The 15,655-nt window shown below is 40.8% G+C and overlaps 2 protein-coding genes across 3 annotated transcripts in view; one reads left to right on the top strand and one right to left on the bottom strand.

Moving 5' to 3' along the window:
- The window catches only part of EXOSC1 (exosome component 1), a 33,529-nt gene extending 27,738 nt beyond the window's left edge, over window positions 1–5,791 (top strand). For both annotated transcript variants that reach the window (XM_077125655.1, XM_077125654.1), the window contains exons 6-8: window positions 2–52; window positions 182–266; window positions 477–5,791. In XM_077125655.1, coding sequence (XP_076981770.1) covers window positions 2–52; window positions 182–266; window positions 477–583 — 243 coding nt within the window. In that variant the 3' untranslated portion in view covers window positions 584–5,791. The remainder of the gene's footprint in view (window position 1; window positions 53–181; window positions 267–476) is intronic.
- A 2,037-nt stretch (window positions 5,792–7,828) lies between these two features.
- PGAM1 (phosphoglycerate mutase 1) lies at window positions 7,829–15,056 on the bottom strand. Its single transcript, XM_077125649.1, has 4 exons — window positions 14,793–15,056; window positions 10,419–10,693; window positions 9,671–9,851; window positions 7,829–8,920 (listed from the first exon to the last, which is right to left on the bottom strand). The coding sequence occupies exons 1-4, from the start codon at window positions 14,929–14,931 to the stop codon at window positions 8,751–8,753; spliced, it is 765 nt and encodes a 254-aa protein (XP_076981764.1). The 5' UTR covers window positions 14,932–15,056; the 3' UTR covers window positions 7,829–8,750.
- Between the last annotated feature and the right edge of the window lie 599 nt (window positions 15,057–15,655).

The raw sequence follows: 15,655 nt of genomic DNA, 5'->3' as shown, positions 1-15,655 counted from the left end.
GGTTGAAATTTATAAGAGTTTCCACCCAGGTGACATTGTCTTGGCCAAAGTAGTATCCTTTATTCCTAGGAGACTTGCAGTCCTTTGTTAAAAGAAGAAATGGAAGTAGAGAAACAACCTAAGTAGCTACAGGGGAAGACTTATATCCCTTCATTTTCCTTCACTGGAGTTCTGTGAATAGATATCCCTAGGTGACGCACAGTCCAACTACCTACTGACCACTGCCGAAAATGAACTAGGAGTGGTGGTGGCCCACAGTGAATCAGGTGAGTTGTCTCATGCTTCCACATCCCCAACTTATCCTGGAAGCCGTGGTTTAGAATTAAACTATGTCAGTGGAATAAACAAAAAATTTTTTCTATATGAGATGAGGTTAACAGGGTAGCCTAGGGAAACATTTCATACCCAACTGAAAAGAGAGGGGTCTGAGGCAAATATTTGGAGTCCTGGTTTCAACACCATCTTTTCCTTTCCAGGTGTCCAGATGGTACCCATCAGCTGGTGTGAGATGCAGTGCCCTAAGACTCATACTAAAGAATTCCGGAAAGTGGCTCGAGTGCAGCCTGAATTCTTGCAGACCTAAGAAACCCTGTCTTACCCAATGGAGGGGATTAAGCTGTTTCTGAGAGTACATGTATGAACGTAACATCAAGATGCCATTGTCTTTATTCTAACACGTGGGGTCAGTCTCAAACCACCCCTAGAAATAATAATAATAATAATACAGAGATCCTGGTAAACTTAGCCCAGTTTCCCCCAGTGGTGATATTTGGCAAAATTACAGTGAGGATGTTGACACTGATTCTTGAGTGAGTTGTTTTTATCACTTTAAGTCCGTTTCCTCATCTGGAAGAGTATAACCTACCTCATCAGGATATTGTGAAGAAAAAATGCATAAGTGCTTAGGACATATTAGTTTTATGGTTATATATGAATGTTGTTGTATCTCTGATTGCCATCTCAAGTAAAGCTAGGCCTTATTCTAGACTACTTTCATGTCGTTTGCTTCATCAGTTCCCTATTTATGGCTATTGAAGAACTTTATAGTTTATCTATTACAGACAATGCAATAGAGAAATACCTGTGTCACATGTATCTTTGCATGTGCCTGTGATTCTTTTGTAACAATATATTTTAAATTTTTATTCCCCCTTATTTTCTTCCAGAAGTGCTCTACCAATTGATTCTTTCATCAACAGTTAGCCATTTTATGTCATTTCTGAACCTCTCAGTGACCCTATAAAGTATTACTCATTTCCACATTTTACAGAGAAGGCAACCAGAGCTTAGGAAGATTAATCAACAGTTAGCCATTTTATGTCATTTCTGAACCTCTCAGTGACCCTATAAAGTATTACTCATTTCCACATTTTACAGAGAAGGCAACCAAAGCTTAGGAAGATTAACTTATCTGCTCCAAAGTCATACGTACATCTAGCAGCAGAGCAGTATTCAACCCCAAGTCTATCTTACTGTAAAGCTCATGTATTTTGTCCTGTGCCATGGTGCCTCCATTATGCCAATATCTAAACAAAACTTTGGGCATGCCAGTAGTCTCTCCAGGCTGGCATTGGTTCATTAATGAATGCATTTTTGGATGTCATTCAATATATTTATTCATTTGTATATTTATATTGAATGACTGCAAACATACTTCAGAAATATTGTGAGTTCAGTTCCATACCACTGCAATAAAGCAGTGGTGTCCCAGTGTCTATAAAAGTTATATTTACACTATAGTGTGTTAAGTGTGCATTAGCATTATGTAATAAAACAATGTACTACTTAACTTAAAAATACTTTATGCTACAAAATGCTGACCATCATCTGAGCCTTCAGCAAGTCATAATTTTGCTGGTGGGGTTCTTGTCTCAGGTTGATGGCTGCTGACTGATCAGGGTGGTGGTTACTGAAGGTTGTGGTGCCTATAACAATTTCTTAAATAAGACAACAATGAAGTTAACTGCATCAATTGACTTTTCCTTTTACAAAAGATTTCTCTGTAGCATGTGATATTCTTTAAGAGCATTTTACTCACAAACTTCTTTCAAAGTTGGAATCAGTCCTCTCAAACCACTGCTTTATCAATTAAATTTATACAATATTCTAAATCTTTTGTTAACATTTCAACAGTGTTCACAGCATCTTCACTAGGAGTAGAGTCACTCTCAAGAACCCACTTTCTTCGCTCATTCATAAGAAGCAACTCCTCAGCCATTAAACTTTTATAAGATTACAGCAATTCAGTCCCATCTTCAGGCTTCATTTCTAATTCTGGTTCTCTTGCTATTTCCACCACATCTGCAGTTACTTCCTCCACTGAAGTTTTGAACCCCAACATCATTCATAACCGTTAGAATTAACTTCTTCCAAATTCCTGTTAATGTCAAGATCAGTGTTTTCAGTAGTATCCAGAACGGTGAATGCTTTCCAGGTTTTCAATTTACTTTGCCCAGATCCATCAGAGGAATCACCATCTAAGGCAGCTATAGCCTTACAAAATTTATTTCTTAAATAATAAGACTTAAAAGTTAAAATGACTCCTTGATCAGTGGCTGCAGTTCAGCTGTTGTGTTAGCAGGCATGAAAATAACATTAATTTCGTCATATAGCTCCATCAGAGCACTTGGGTGACCAGGTATATTGTCAATGAGCAATAATATTTTTTTTGCAATATTTTGAAAGAAATATTTTTTTTCTGAGCAGTAAGTTTCAATATTGGGCTTATAATATTCAGTAAATCATGTTATAAGCAGATGTACTGTTATCCAGGCTTTTTTGTTTCATTTATAGAACACAGGCTGAGTAGATTTAGCATAATACTTAAGGGCCCTAGGATTTTTGGACTGGTGTTCTAGTTTGCTAGCTGCCGAAATGCAATATACCAGAACTGGAATGGCTTTTAAAAGGGGGAGTTTAATAAGTTGCTAGTTTACAGTTCTAAGGCCAAGAAAATGTCCCAGTTAAAACAAGTCTATAGAAATGTCCAATCTAAGGTATCCAGGGAAAGATACCTTGCTTCAAGAAGGCCGATGAAGTTCAGGGTTTCTCTTTCAAGTGAGAAGGCACATGGCAAACACAGTTTCTCTCTTGGCTGGAAGGGCATATGGTGAGCAAGGCATCATCTACTAGCTTTCTCTCCTGGCTTCCTGTTTCATGAAGCTCCCTGGGAGGTGCTTTCCTTCTTCATCTCCAAAGGTTGCTGGCTTGTGGGCTCTCTGCTTCTCTTGGCTATGTCGTTCTTCTCTGGCTCTCTGAATCTCTCATTCTCCAAAATGTTTCCTCTTTTATAGGACTTCAGAAACTAATCAAGACCCACCCAAATGGGTGGAGACACATCTCCCCTAATCCATTTTAACAACCACTCTTGATTGGGATACATCTCCAGGGAGATTATCTAATTACAGATTCAAACATACAGTATTGAATAGGGATTATTCTGCCATTACAAAATGGGATTTTGATTAAAACATGACTTTTCTAGGGTCCACACATCCTTTCAAACCAGCACAACTGGTAACAGGCTTCAACTTAAAGTCACCACTGCATTAACTCCTAACAAGAGTCAGGTCCTTGGAAGCCTTGAAGCCAGGCACTGACTTCTCTCTAGCTATGAAGACGTCCTAGATGGCCGCTTCTTCCAATAGGCTGACTTGTCTACAGTAAAAATCGTTACTTAGTGTTGCCAACTTCATGAGTTTTCTTATCTAGAATTCTGGATAACTTGTTGCAGCTTGTACTTTTATGTTAAAGGAGACACCTTCCTTCCTTAAACCTCGTGAACCAATTTCTCTGCCAGCTTCAAACTTTTCTTCTGCAGCTTCATCACCTTTCTCAGACTTCACAGAATTGAAGAGTTGCCCTGGATTAGGCTTTACTTAAGAGAATGTTATGGCTGGTTTGATTTTCTATCCAGACTACTAAAACCTTCTCCATAACAGCAGTAAGGCCATTTCACTTTCTTATCATTCGTGTGTTCACTGGAGTAGCACTTTGAATATCCTTCATGAACTTTCCTTTTGCATTCACAATTTGGCTAATGCAAGAGGCCTAGCTCTCTGTCTAATTTGCCTTTCAACATGTCTTCCTCTTTAAGCTTAATCATTTCTGGCTTTTGATTTCAAAGTGAGAGACATGCAACTCTTCCTTTCACTTGAACACTTAGAGGCCATTGTAGAGGTTATTGATTGGCCTAATTTTATTACTTTTGTGTCAAGGAATAGGTAAGTCCAAGGAGAGGGAGAGAACTGGGGTAATGGCAGATCAACAGAACAGTCAGAACACACGTTAACATTTATACATTAAGTTCGTCATTTTATATAGGCGCAGGTTGTGGTGTCCCAAAATAATTATAACATCAAAGATCACAGATCACTATAACAGATATAATAATGAAAAAGTTTGGAATATTGTGAGAATTATCAAAATGTGACAGACACAAAATGAGCACATTCTGTTGGAAAAATGGGCCAATAGACTTGCTTGATGCAGAACTGCTACAAACCGTCAATGTATTTTTAAAAAATGCAATATCTGCGAAGCACAATAAAGCAAAGCACAACAAAATGGGATACCTGTACCCTACCTGCCACTGTTTCAGGGGCAAAGGGATAAAGTGACAAACAAATAATAATACTATCTTCATGGGACTTATAGTCTAGTGGGGCAAGACAGATAATAAACAAATAAATACATTAATGCTATAGTTTGGGACAGTAATAAAAAAATAATTGCCAAAAAGAGTTTAACCTAGGCTGTTACCTAGTATCTCATTGAAATCAAGATTATCTTCCATCAGAGTCAAGAGGTTATCCTGGAAGTTATTCTTGCATATTATATAGATATCCCCTTTTCAGTTTAAGGTGTATTAGACAGGATAGAGTGAAGTGCCTGAAACCATAGAGCTGTGTTCCAGTAGCCATGTTTCTTGAAGATGATTGTATAATGATAGCTCTTTCACAATATTACTGTGTGACTGTAAAACCTTGTGTCTGATGCTCCTTTTATCTACGGTATGGACAGATAAGTAAAACATGAATTAAAAATAAATAATAGGGGGAACAAATATTAAAAATAATAATAGATACATGGGGGAAAATGTACCTATTGCAAACTATGGACTATGGTTAAAGTAATATTTTAATATTCTTTCATTAACGGTTAATGAATGTACCACACCAATACTATGGGTCAATGGGTGGGGGGGGGGAGGATAAGGGTATGGGAGGATTTTGGGTTTTATTTATTTTTCCTTTCTGGAGTAATGAAAATGTTCCAAAATTGATCATGGAGATTTATGCACAACCACATGATAACTGTGAGACAGTGATTGTATACTTCAGATGGTTTGTATGGTATATGAGTGTATCTCAATAAAACTGTATTAAATTTTAAAAATTATCTTTTGTAAAAGCTATATCATTATATTTATTATAATTGTATAATAATGATATAGCTTTTACAGTGTGACTGATTGTGAAAACCTTGTGTCTGATGCTCCTTTTATCCAGGGTATGAACAGATGAATAAAAAATATGGAAAAAAAATAATAAGGGGAATTAAGGTTAAAATAAATTGGGTAGATGGAAATACTAGTGGTCAATGAGAAGGAAGGGTGAGGGGTATGATATGAGTTTCTTTTTTCTAGAGTGATGCAAATGATCATGGTGATGAATACACAACTATGTGATGATATAGTGAGCCACTGATTGTATACCATGTATGGAATGTTTGGTTGTTAAGAATGGATGTTTTTATGTTGTTTTAATAAAGATATGTATTTTTTAAATTATCTTTTGTTTTTTCTCCTTAATCTACTGGTTCTTAATACCAAAAATGGAATGAGGTTGGTTTTCACTATAACTTGGGCCCAACTAGACTGACTTACCATCTTGAGTTTCTATTACATGTAATATTTCGTTAGGAAATTTGGTATTTTCATGATTTATCATTTTCATATTATGAAACTGCTAGTAGGATGATGCAAATTTTACTTGTCATTTGTTTATATATCACCTTGTTTCCAAAAAGCACTGGAGACAACTGAATGGAGCCTTCCCTGATCTGCTGTGGATCTGATTAGGTTTCTTACCCGACCCATTCAATACTGTATTACAAGTTAGCTAGTTAGTGCCTATCTCTGCTACTCACCTGACCTTTCGGAATAGGACTGTCTTTATCTTTGAATCCACAATAACTGGTACTGTGACTAACAATAAATGCTCTATAAAAATTTTCTTGGGTGTATTCATAGCTCACCAAGCAGCCTTGCCCAAACTGTCAGGGACCACTGAGCGATAGTGATAGTAACTAATCTGAAAGTGGTTCTAAGAGAACAAGGAAGCTGTTCGTTCTACGCCCAGAGCAGGTGTTTATGATTTAAGCTCCACAGATGATTCTGATGTGCTATACTGGTTAAGGATGGTCTTGGAGGTATAATGGTTATCTGCCTCTTGTGGTGCTGGCTTTTTGTTATTTTCCTGCCCTTAAAGTAGGTTTTAGTCAGGACCCTTAAATTACAATGAATGGAGGCTGATACAAGCTGTCTCAAGTGATCTAAGTAGGTAGAGTAACATTAATCCAAGCATAGAAAACAAGTATAGTCTAGCCTCATGAGAACTAGAAAAGTCAGAACTGAGACTTTCTTCTTTTTTGGGGCCACAAAGCTTCATCCCTGCTTCTCTTTGCCTCAGACTGCATGTAGCAGGGATGACCCTATTTGCCCATTTCCGTTAGCTCCCACAGCTAAAAGATCACAGGGGAGTTGGAACCCATTCAATAGGTACTGTTCCCAGGGAAAGTACACATTCCCTGACAAGAAGGTAACAGGTGAGCAGATACTCAAAATGTGTTTATTGTCAGAAGGGATAATGTTAAAGTTATCTTTATGAAGAAAGTTGTAGCTCAACAAATTATTCCAGACAAAGCAAACAAGGCTAAATGAGGATTAAGAGGCAAAAATGTAAGCTGTTAAAGTCAAACTTGGGCAGGAACAAGGAATAAGAAAATAAAGTAAAGGGCTCTTAAACACTAGGAAGAACAAAACAAAAACCAAGCAGTAATATCTGATTCACCGGCAGTCACTGAAGACTATAATATCGAATCAAGAAAGAAGAATAAAATAGGTTAGCTGCGCTGCTGGCTGAAAAAATCATTTTGGGTAGACAGCAGGCTCTAGAAATAATCACCCGTGTTACAGAAGGTAAAGACATCAATATTCTTCCTCTTGCCTTAACGAGTTTCTGCTGTTCCACTGATCTTTGTTCAAAGACCAGAGAGAAAAGGCAAATGTGACAATGCCCCTTTCCAATTATAAACATATTGTAGTAATGTCCCTTTGCTACTGAAAAAAGTCATTTTATGAAGTTATCTATAATTTTTGAGAATGTTAGTTCACTAACCAGGTTAAAACTTTATGGGCCAGAAAGGTGCGAATGAAGTTTATAAGTTGCCGACAAAAAAGACTGAAAAAACAAAAGACACAGAGAGACAATCACTTCAAGAGATCTGACAAAGAAGCCCTCACCCAACTTAGGAACCTAAGGGGCATCATGGGGTTTCAGCACTTGATTCTCTCAGGTTAAAGGGGTTTTAGGTAACCATAGTATCACCAAGAGAGTTGCAGAGGGGCAACATGAATGGGGAAAAGTGGCTCAGCTCTCCAGCCTGAAGTGGAAAATCTTGGCCAGGCTGTGGGAAGCTGTGATTGGGCATGCTGTCTTGAAGCTCAATCTGTCACATACGGGCTTTGGCAATGAAGAGACACTTTAAGTTGAATGCTAAGATTCCTCAAACAAGAGGTATTTTTTACACATCTCACACAGGAAAATATTGCACATCACTCCTTTATTATACTGATCTGGAAAAAAGATTTAGTACAGTTATGCTCAAACTGAGTACTGTGTCCAGGTGGTAGGGCCAAGCAACTGCCAACATGATTCAGAAATTGGACATAGTGAAAGACAGATTTGGACATGATCAAGAGGCATTTCACTGTCACAAAACAGTGGAGGAAGGGATTCTAAAATACACAGCAGGATGAACTCCTTCTACCCCCTTTAGAAGTCAAGGAGCTTACCCCACAGAAGTCTAAGGAATGGCTTATCTTCTGATGACCACAAGTGGAACTATTATTTCAACTGCCACTAGAGACCCCAGAAAGTATTTTTTTTTCAATATTTATATATATTTTGTAAAAGTAAATGCAACACATAAACATTCGGGGGGTTGATCTCAACCTTCTGAAGACAGCTCCTCTGGGGTCAGGGAGGAAATAAGTTGTTTTTAAAAATCACCATGCAGGTTACATTCATCTGCTACTGGAATGACTAGAGCTCCCTCCCCACACCCCACCCCAGACAGGACTGACTACAGAATAGTACAGGCTCCCAGAAACAAGAATAGGTGCTCTTGCTTTCCCTCACTGGTCATGGCTTAACATGGTTCCTCCCTATCTCATGCTCAAGCAGGTTCTCAGTAAACAAGTCACTGGCAAAACCCCCTGGGTCACTACCTAGGCACTGAACTGAGAACCCATGCACCAGAGGAGCCATTCTGACCAGACTGTATGAGTGGAATGGGAGTAGGAAACTAAAGAACTGAAAAGAAAATGGGAGCCACTGGTCCCCATCTGCAGCTACAACTTAAAAATGCCTACCAATGTGGTGAAAGTGACAAGTGTTGGGGACAGGTGTAGAGTGATGAATGGGCAGGGAAGGCGATTCTTGGGGTAGTAATCTGCCTGCTTGCCTTCACTTCTTGGCCTTGCCCTGGGCAGCCACAGCTTCCATGGCTTTACGCACGGTTTCTTCATCCCCTAGGAACTGCATGGGCTTGATGGGCTTCAAGTTCTTGTCCAATTCATAGACAATGGGAATACCAGTGGGTAGATTCAGCTCCATGATAGCCTCTTCAGAGAGACCTGAAAACATCCACTATGATCAGCCAAGTAAAACATGAATCCTAAATACCCCCCAAGCTGACAAAGGACTTAACTAGGAATTAAAACAAATAAGCACCTTTCACCCATCTTCTGAATTTTGTAATAATAGATCTATTATCCAAGGAATGGCCCCCAATACTTATTTCTCAGCAATAAAACTGAAAAGGAAGAAAGAAGTATAAAAAGGTATGCAAGACTTTAAGACTGGCCACCGAGAAACTACAGAAAGGTGTGTGCTGCAGATATTTCGACCTAAGTGGGATCTGGAAGCATAAGTGAAACAAAACTACACACTTCAAATTTAATTCATCCAGCCTCCCAAAAATCAGGTCATGACCTGTAGGCCCTCACGGGTGAACAATTTAAGATGCCAATTCAGATTCACATGGAATGTTATGACTAAGGAGGATCTTAGCAGCAGTTTCAGTTAGCAATCCTAGTCTTTAGTTGGGAGTCTCAAATTTTAATGTATATTCAAGTCACCTGGGGGATAGATGCAGATCTGGGGTACAACCTAAGTTTTACATGGTTAACAAACGCTGAGGAGGTGTGGCTGTTGCTGCTCTGCAGAACCCAGTTTAAGAAGCAAAGCTTGAGGGTTGCTTTTCCAGTAGGAGTCAATCTAGAGTGTCTCTCCAAAGCTATCAAAATGTCCAACCCATTCCTTGAACATAGTGGTTGCATTGTTTTATTCCTCCCTTCAGAGTCCTCCCAAAAAAACATACATACCCTCCAGATGCTTGACAATGCCCCGAAGACTATTGCCATGAGCTGCAATCAACACCCGTTTCCCCTCCTTGATGTGAGGAACTATTTCTTCATTCCAAAAGGGCAGGGCTCTGGCAATAGTATCCTTCAGACTCTCACAGGAGGGTAGCTGATCTTCAGTGAGGTCTGCATACCTGCGATCCTAAACAATAAAAAAAAAATCCAAGCTCGCTAATTATTAGCAGTGGCATCTGTTAAATGGCTTTACGAATACATCAATTCTGGCCACTTCTAATCCCCTAAGGGATTAAAGCAATGGAATAAGGTCCCTTACCAGGGCCTAGAATGCTGCTGAAAGCTCAGGAAAGGGGATAATTATTAAACCACCTCTCCTTCTTCCAATATACACGACTGGGAAGATTAAGTTCAAAAGAAATATACCTTAGAAAAGCAAAAAAATAAGTTATACAATAAGACTCTTCCCAATTTCCTTTAACTTGCCGTTGGCTTAGGAAAGTCTTAAGACTATGGGTGGGCTATATAAAATATGCCAAAGGATATATAAATTCTTAACAGCATAAACCATAAAGTCTTTAACAAGTAAAGGTCATTTCCTTGGGGAAAAGGAACTACAACTATTTTATCATAAACTGTAAGCTGAATGGGACTAGGCAGACATTAATTAATAAAAGTTAAAGAAAAAGAGTGAGGCCCAGATTCTAATTCCCTGATCCTAGGCAGAGTGAACCAAACTTCAGTTTGTTCATACCTTACTGATATTGCTGTAGAAGGGATGGTCAGGCTCCATCGGTGGTGGTGGGACGTCGTAGGAGCGCCTCCAGATCTTAACCTGGGCTTCACCATGCTTGGCAGCAGTTTCTGCTTTATTGAGGCCAGTCAGACCCCCATAGTGCCGCTCATTGAGGCGCCAAGTCCTCACTACTGGCAGCCACATCTGGTCAATGGCTTCCAGCACAGTCCAGAGGGTCCGGATTGCTCTCTTCTGCACCGAGGTGAAGCAGATGTCAAACTCATAGCCAGCATCTGAAAAGTATTAAGTTCATTGTGATAAGCTAATCAGGTCTACTCTGACCCAGAATTTTCTTACACGCAAATCTTTTCAGGTAGTCAAAATGAACATTATATTTGGTCAAATGTTTTACTTTTTATATCCTTGCAAGAAATACAATATTCTGCCTATGTTGCTTATGATGCAGCTGAGAATATACGAATATACATTCATTCCCCTGTAGGCTTAGGTGTACAGTCCACCAGCTAATTTGAGATCTGTGTCACTAAACTTCAAGAATTAATTTCTACTTCAATTATTTTGGGAAAAGGATACCCAAACTAATAATAACTAACATTTCTAGAGGACTTAATTTGTCAGGCACTGGACTAAGTGCTTTGTATATATATTTTTTATTTAATCCTCATAATAACCCTATGAGGTTCCAGTCTCATAACCCACTTTACTAGATAAGAAAAATAAAGACTAAAGGAATTAAGTAAATTATCTCATGTCACAGGTAATACCTGAGAGATTAAAAGCCAGGCTGTAAGTATTCACAATAGACAAAAGGTGGAAGCAACCCAAACGTATAACAAAAGATCAATGGATAAAACAAAATGTGGTGTATATATATATATATATATATACACACAATGGAATATTTTTCAGCCATAAAAAGAAAGGAAATGCTGATCATACTACAATGTGTATGAACTATGCAAACATCATGTTGAATGAAACAAGCCAATCAAAAGGACAAATTTTTGTATGATCTTTCTTACATGAACTACTTAGAATAAGCAAATTCATAGACACAGAAAGAATAGTGGTTATTAGGGGCTGGGGGCAGAGGGAATGAGGAGTTATTGCTTAATGGGTACGAATTTCTGTTTGGGACGATGAAAATGTTCTGGAAGTAGTGGTGAAAGTTACACAACAACATCAATGTCCTTAATGTCACAGAAGTGTACACTTAAAAATGGTTAAAATTATTTTTATGTAGGTTTACTACAATAAAAAAAAAATCAAACAAAAAAATCCAGTCTGTATGACTCCAAAATCTAACTCTTCACCACCATCTCTAATTAGTTCCTTTTTCTTACCTAAGGTACCTGGTGTTTGTATTTTAGTTAGAATTGGCATTTCTGATAGATAATCACTAATATGTCTCAGCCCTCTCTGCCTCTGGTCTAGGAAAAATGGGATCCTGAACTTCCAACGATCAGGACACACCAGCAAGAGCTTGGAGGATACTAATATAATTTGAGTTGAGTTTATTGCATGAAATTTTATTTTCACTGGTATGGAAATTACATAAGCACCTCAGTCCATCATTCTTCCCTACTGCAGTCCCAGGGCCAGCCTATTCCCCAATACCCTCAGAGGAGTACACTCACCCTAGGTTACCTGTTAAAACAAGTTTAGGAGAAGACACTCACTGGAGAAAGAGCAAATGCTGTACACTAAGACTGCCCAGCTGGTTTAGAAAACAAATCTCTCCTTCATACACAGTATTTATTGAGAAGAGGTAGTAATCACGACATAAATTATGTTGGCCCAAACAGTAGGTTAGAGTCTTATTCATATTTCAGAGAAAGATTATTTTCCCTCCCACTAAATAAACGCTTTTAATGGGGAGCTGGCCCTTTCTTTATATAGTAGGCCAGTAAAACACTCCTGTTTCTCCATGAGGTTACAAGGCCCTATTAGAAATATAGCACAGACTTCCTGGAAATTGCCTCATACTGAGGTTAGCAATAGTAACTAATATAATGTGAAGTGAATTTTCCCATCAGTCATTCCATCTAGAATGAGGCCAACAGGAATTAGACCAATGAGGGAAAGGAGAATTCATCACTGGGAAAATCCACCACCATCCCATAAGGGAAAAGTCAGGTCTCATCACTGAGCCTCAGGCCAAGTCCTGGTCTGCTTCCACTTGGCTCTCCTCCCTAACCATAAGGGGGGTAATGGCTCCCCAACAAAAGGCTGAGTCACCAGGAAATGAATATCCATAGCGCAAGCCTCAACTCCCATGCTGAAAAGCTACCAGTTGTTACACTCCATTTATATCCACTTGCAATGGAGTATCTCACTTTGGATATACAAATAGGTCCCCAAGGAGAAAAGGAACTCTTCTTAGGACTCTTAACAGAGAACTCTGAAGGATCAGTAGAACAAGACCCAAGCAGAAAGCTTTTTTCCTTTAACATGCTCCTTAAACAAAAGTATAGCTTAGAGACACTCCCAGGAACAGGGCGGGACAATGTGGTGTGGACTCTATCCGGAGCGCCCCTCTTTCTCAGCAGTAAGGTTACAGGAGGAAACTCAGTTATCCCTGGCTTCCTGCTGAAATCAGATTCAAGATCTTACAGTCCATCACATAAGACAGTGATGAATTTAATACATTTTAGGTCTCTTACATATTAGATTACTCACAGTGGTCTTCATCATTCAGAATTTCTGCTTTTTAGTCTTTCATTTTTAATATAATCATCATAGATGCCCATAATAGATGTTAAAAATGTAAATGAACTTTTATCTAAAAACTAATGCTACCACAATTTACTTAAAAACTGAGAAAGGATAAGTAATTTTACAGAGAGATTACACATTTAACCATTTGATGAGTCTTAAATAGAGGAGAGCGGCAAACTGCTTTGTCCTGGGCTAGTTACCAGCAAACCACCGCAAACTCATTCGGTTCTTCCTTCCAGTCAGCTCAAGAAAATGGCCTCCTTTGCTAGAACTTTCTCTTTTCCCTGCCTCTCCTAAACCGTATGAGGGCACATCACGCTATCCCAACACTTTCACACACCACAGCAGAATGTTTCCCAGACTTTCCAAAGCTCTGCTTCATTCCAAAAGGATCGCAGTGAAGGCAAGAAGCTAGAGAGAACATAGGGCCAAATACCTGTTCCATATCAGGCATCAACGACCCTTTTAAAGGGTCAGAAAGAGCAAGGCTGGACCTGGCCTAATCATCAGTGGAAGCATCACCTCAGCCCAGAAATTCTTCGAATAGCAGAGCAGCAGGAAATGAATGCTTCCTTATCAGCTTGCCAAAATGAGGGAGAGCTGTCCAAGCCAGGGGGCGCATGCTGGTAAGCACATGTTATCTGTCACTTCTACCTTTGCCCGGGCGTCCTTGGACTAAAGCCTACCAGTTCCTCACACCTACTTGTTACTCAACCCCAGAAATGAGGCAAGGTCACTGGACAAGGAATAAAAGGAGAGGACCTTTCTGTCTGGGGTGATGAAAAAGTTTTGGTATTTGATGGTGGTGGTGTAATCAACGTCACTAAACTGTATATTTGACATTTATTACCACAATAAAAATTGAAAAGAAAAAAGATATGACCTTGGATAAGTCGTTTTTCCAATTCCCACTTTTCTCTACAATAAAAGGCGTCAGGGAGATAACGGGAATAAAATCTGTCAACTTCATGTGGTCGTAGAGGGGATCAACTCAAATCACTCATTCATTTCTTTATTCACTCATTCCATTTGTGGAACGTTGCTGAACGGCATAACCCTACACAAGTACGTGGATTTCTTGGTATCCTGAGGCCTGTCAGCCCGTTTCGTGTTCCCCCCACTGGAGGGGACGAGCGTGTGGCCTGCCGTTTCACTAGCATCCACAGCCGCCCTTTGAGGCTTGGTTGCAGCGGCTGTAAGACGCCGGGCATCCTCCTCCAGGAGCCCCAGCCCTCATCAAACTGCTTTTGGCCCAGGGGGGACCCTAAAGTACTGACAGCCACAGGTGGCTCTTTTCCGGGCAACCAGTTCCCAAGTCATTAAGGGCTCAGATCAGCAAGAGGAAGAACTGCGCAAGGTGTTGTGCGGCGGAGAGAGCCGAGAGCTGCAGAGAGAACGTCCTGGGTCCACTACCTAGCGCGGCCGCTCACTCCTCTGGATGACCTTGACCAAGTCGATTCCCCGCCCAGAGCCCGTTTTCTCAACTGCAAAATAAACTGCTGGAGATAGGATGCCCAAGGTCTCGGCCATCTCTCAGAGGAGTGCGGATGCGAGCAGAGCAACCCCGACCGACGCTGGACTCCGGGGCCCTCCAAGGCGGGAGACCAGAGACTGGGGCCTTTCGGACCCCTCACAGCCCGCCCCTCTCCTCACCTCGCAGCGCCTGACCGCCGCGCTTCGCCTCCTCATGCCCCGCTGGGCTCAGATCGGCGTCGTACCAGCCGCTGAAGCGGTTCTCCAGGTTCCAGGCGCTCTCGCCATGCCGGATCAGTACCAGCTTGTAGGCTGCCATGAGAGCGGATTTCGGATGCAGCGCAGAATGGGACTCGCCGAGATTCTGGAGCCGCGGCCCGCCCCGCCCCCGGCCGCGTCTGCGCACTCACGCTCCTTCGCTCGGCTTCCGCGCACTTTTTTTGCCCAAATCTTTCCACTAGCTTCGGCGCGCCCGCCGCCCTCCTGAGCTGCGCATGCGCCCCATTACTACGCTGCGGCCGCCGAGGGGAGGGAGCGCGCGAGAGGACGCCAGCGCGCATGCGGCCTTCGCCGCCGACCGTCCATCTGCACGGCGATCACGGAGCGCACGTAAGCGCGCCAGAGGCGCTGGGTCCTGCGGGCGCCCCGGCGAGCATCCTGGCTGGATTGTTCTAGAATCATGCTAGACTCCTATTACCATTAGCAACTGTAAGCCCTTCATTGTGGTAATTTAACCAGTATCATTTGAGCTGCTTTTTAGCTCCGCCGATCACTTTGCCCTCCGAAGGCCCCGAGAGTTTGATTCATGCACCCATGAATCTCAACGCTTCTATTTTATTTCCTTTTTTACTTTGGCAGGTCGTTGTAACCTCTCTCAGCTTTATCTCTGAAATTGTCATACTACTAGTGCCCTGGTGTTACTGTGCACTTTTCACCTGAGAAGTCCACAGTAAACAGTAGTCATTACTATTCTCACCTCATTTGAGTAGGACGCTGATGGTTTTATTCCTATTTTACACATAAGGAAACTGACTCTTGACCCT

The sequence above is a fragment of the Tamandua tetradactyla genome, chromosome 13 (genome assembly GCF_023851605.1).
Source record: "Tamandua tetradactyla isolate mTamTet1 chromosome 13, mTamTet1.pri, whole genome shotgun sequence".
Taxonomy (NCBI): domain Eukaryota; kingdom Metazoa; phylum Chordata; class Mammalia; order Pilosa; family Myrmecophagidae; genus Tamandua; species Tamandua tetradactyla.
This window is presented reverse-complemented; position numbering and strand designations above follow the sequence as displayed.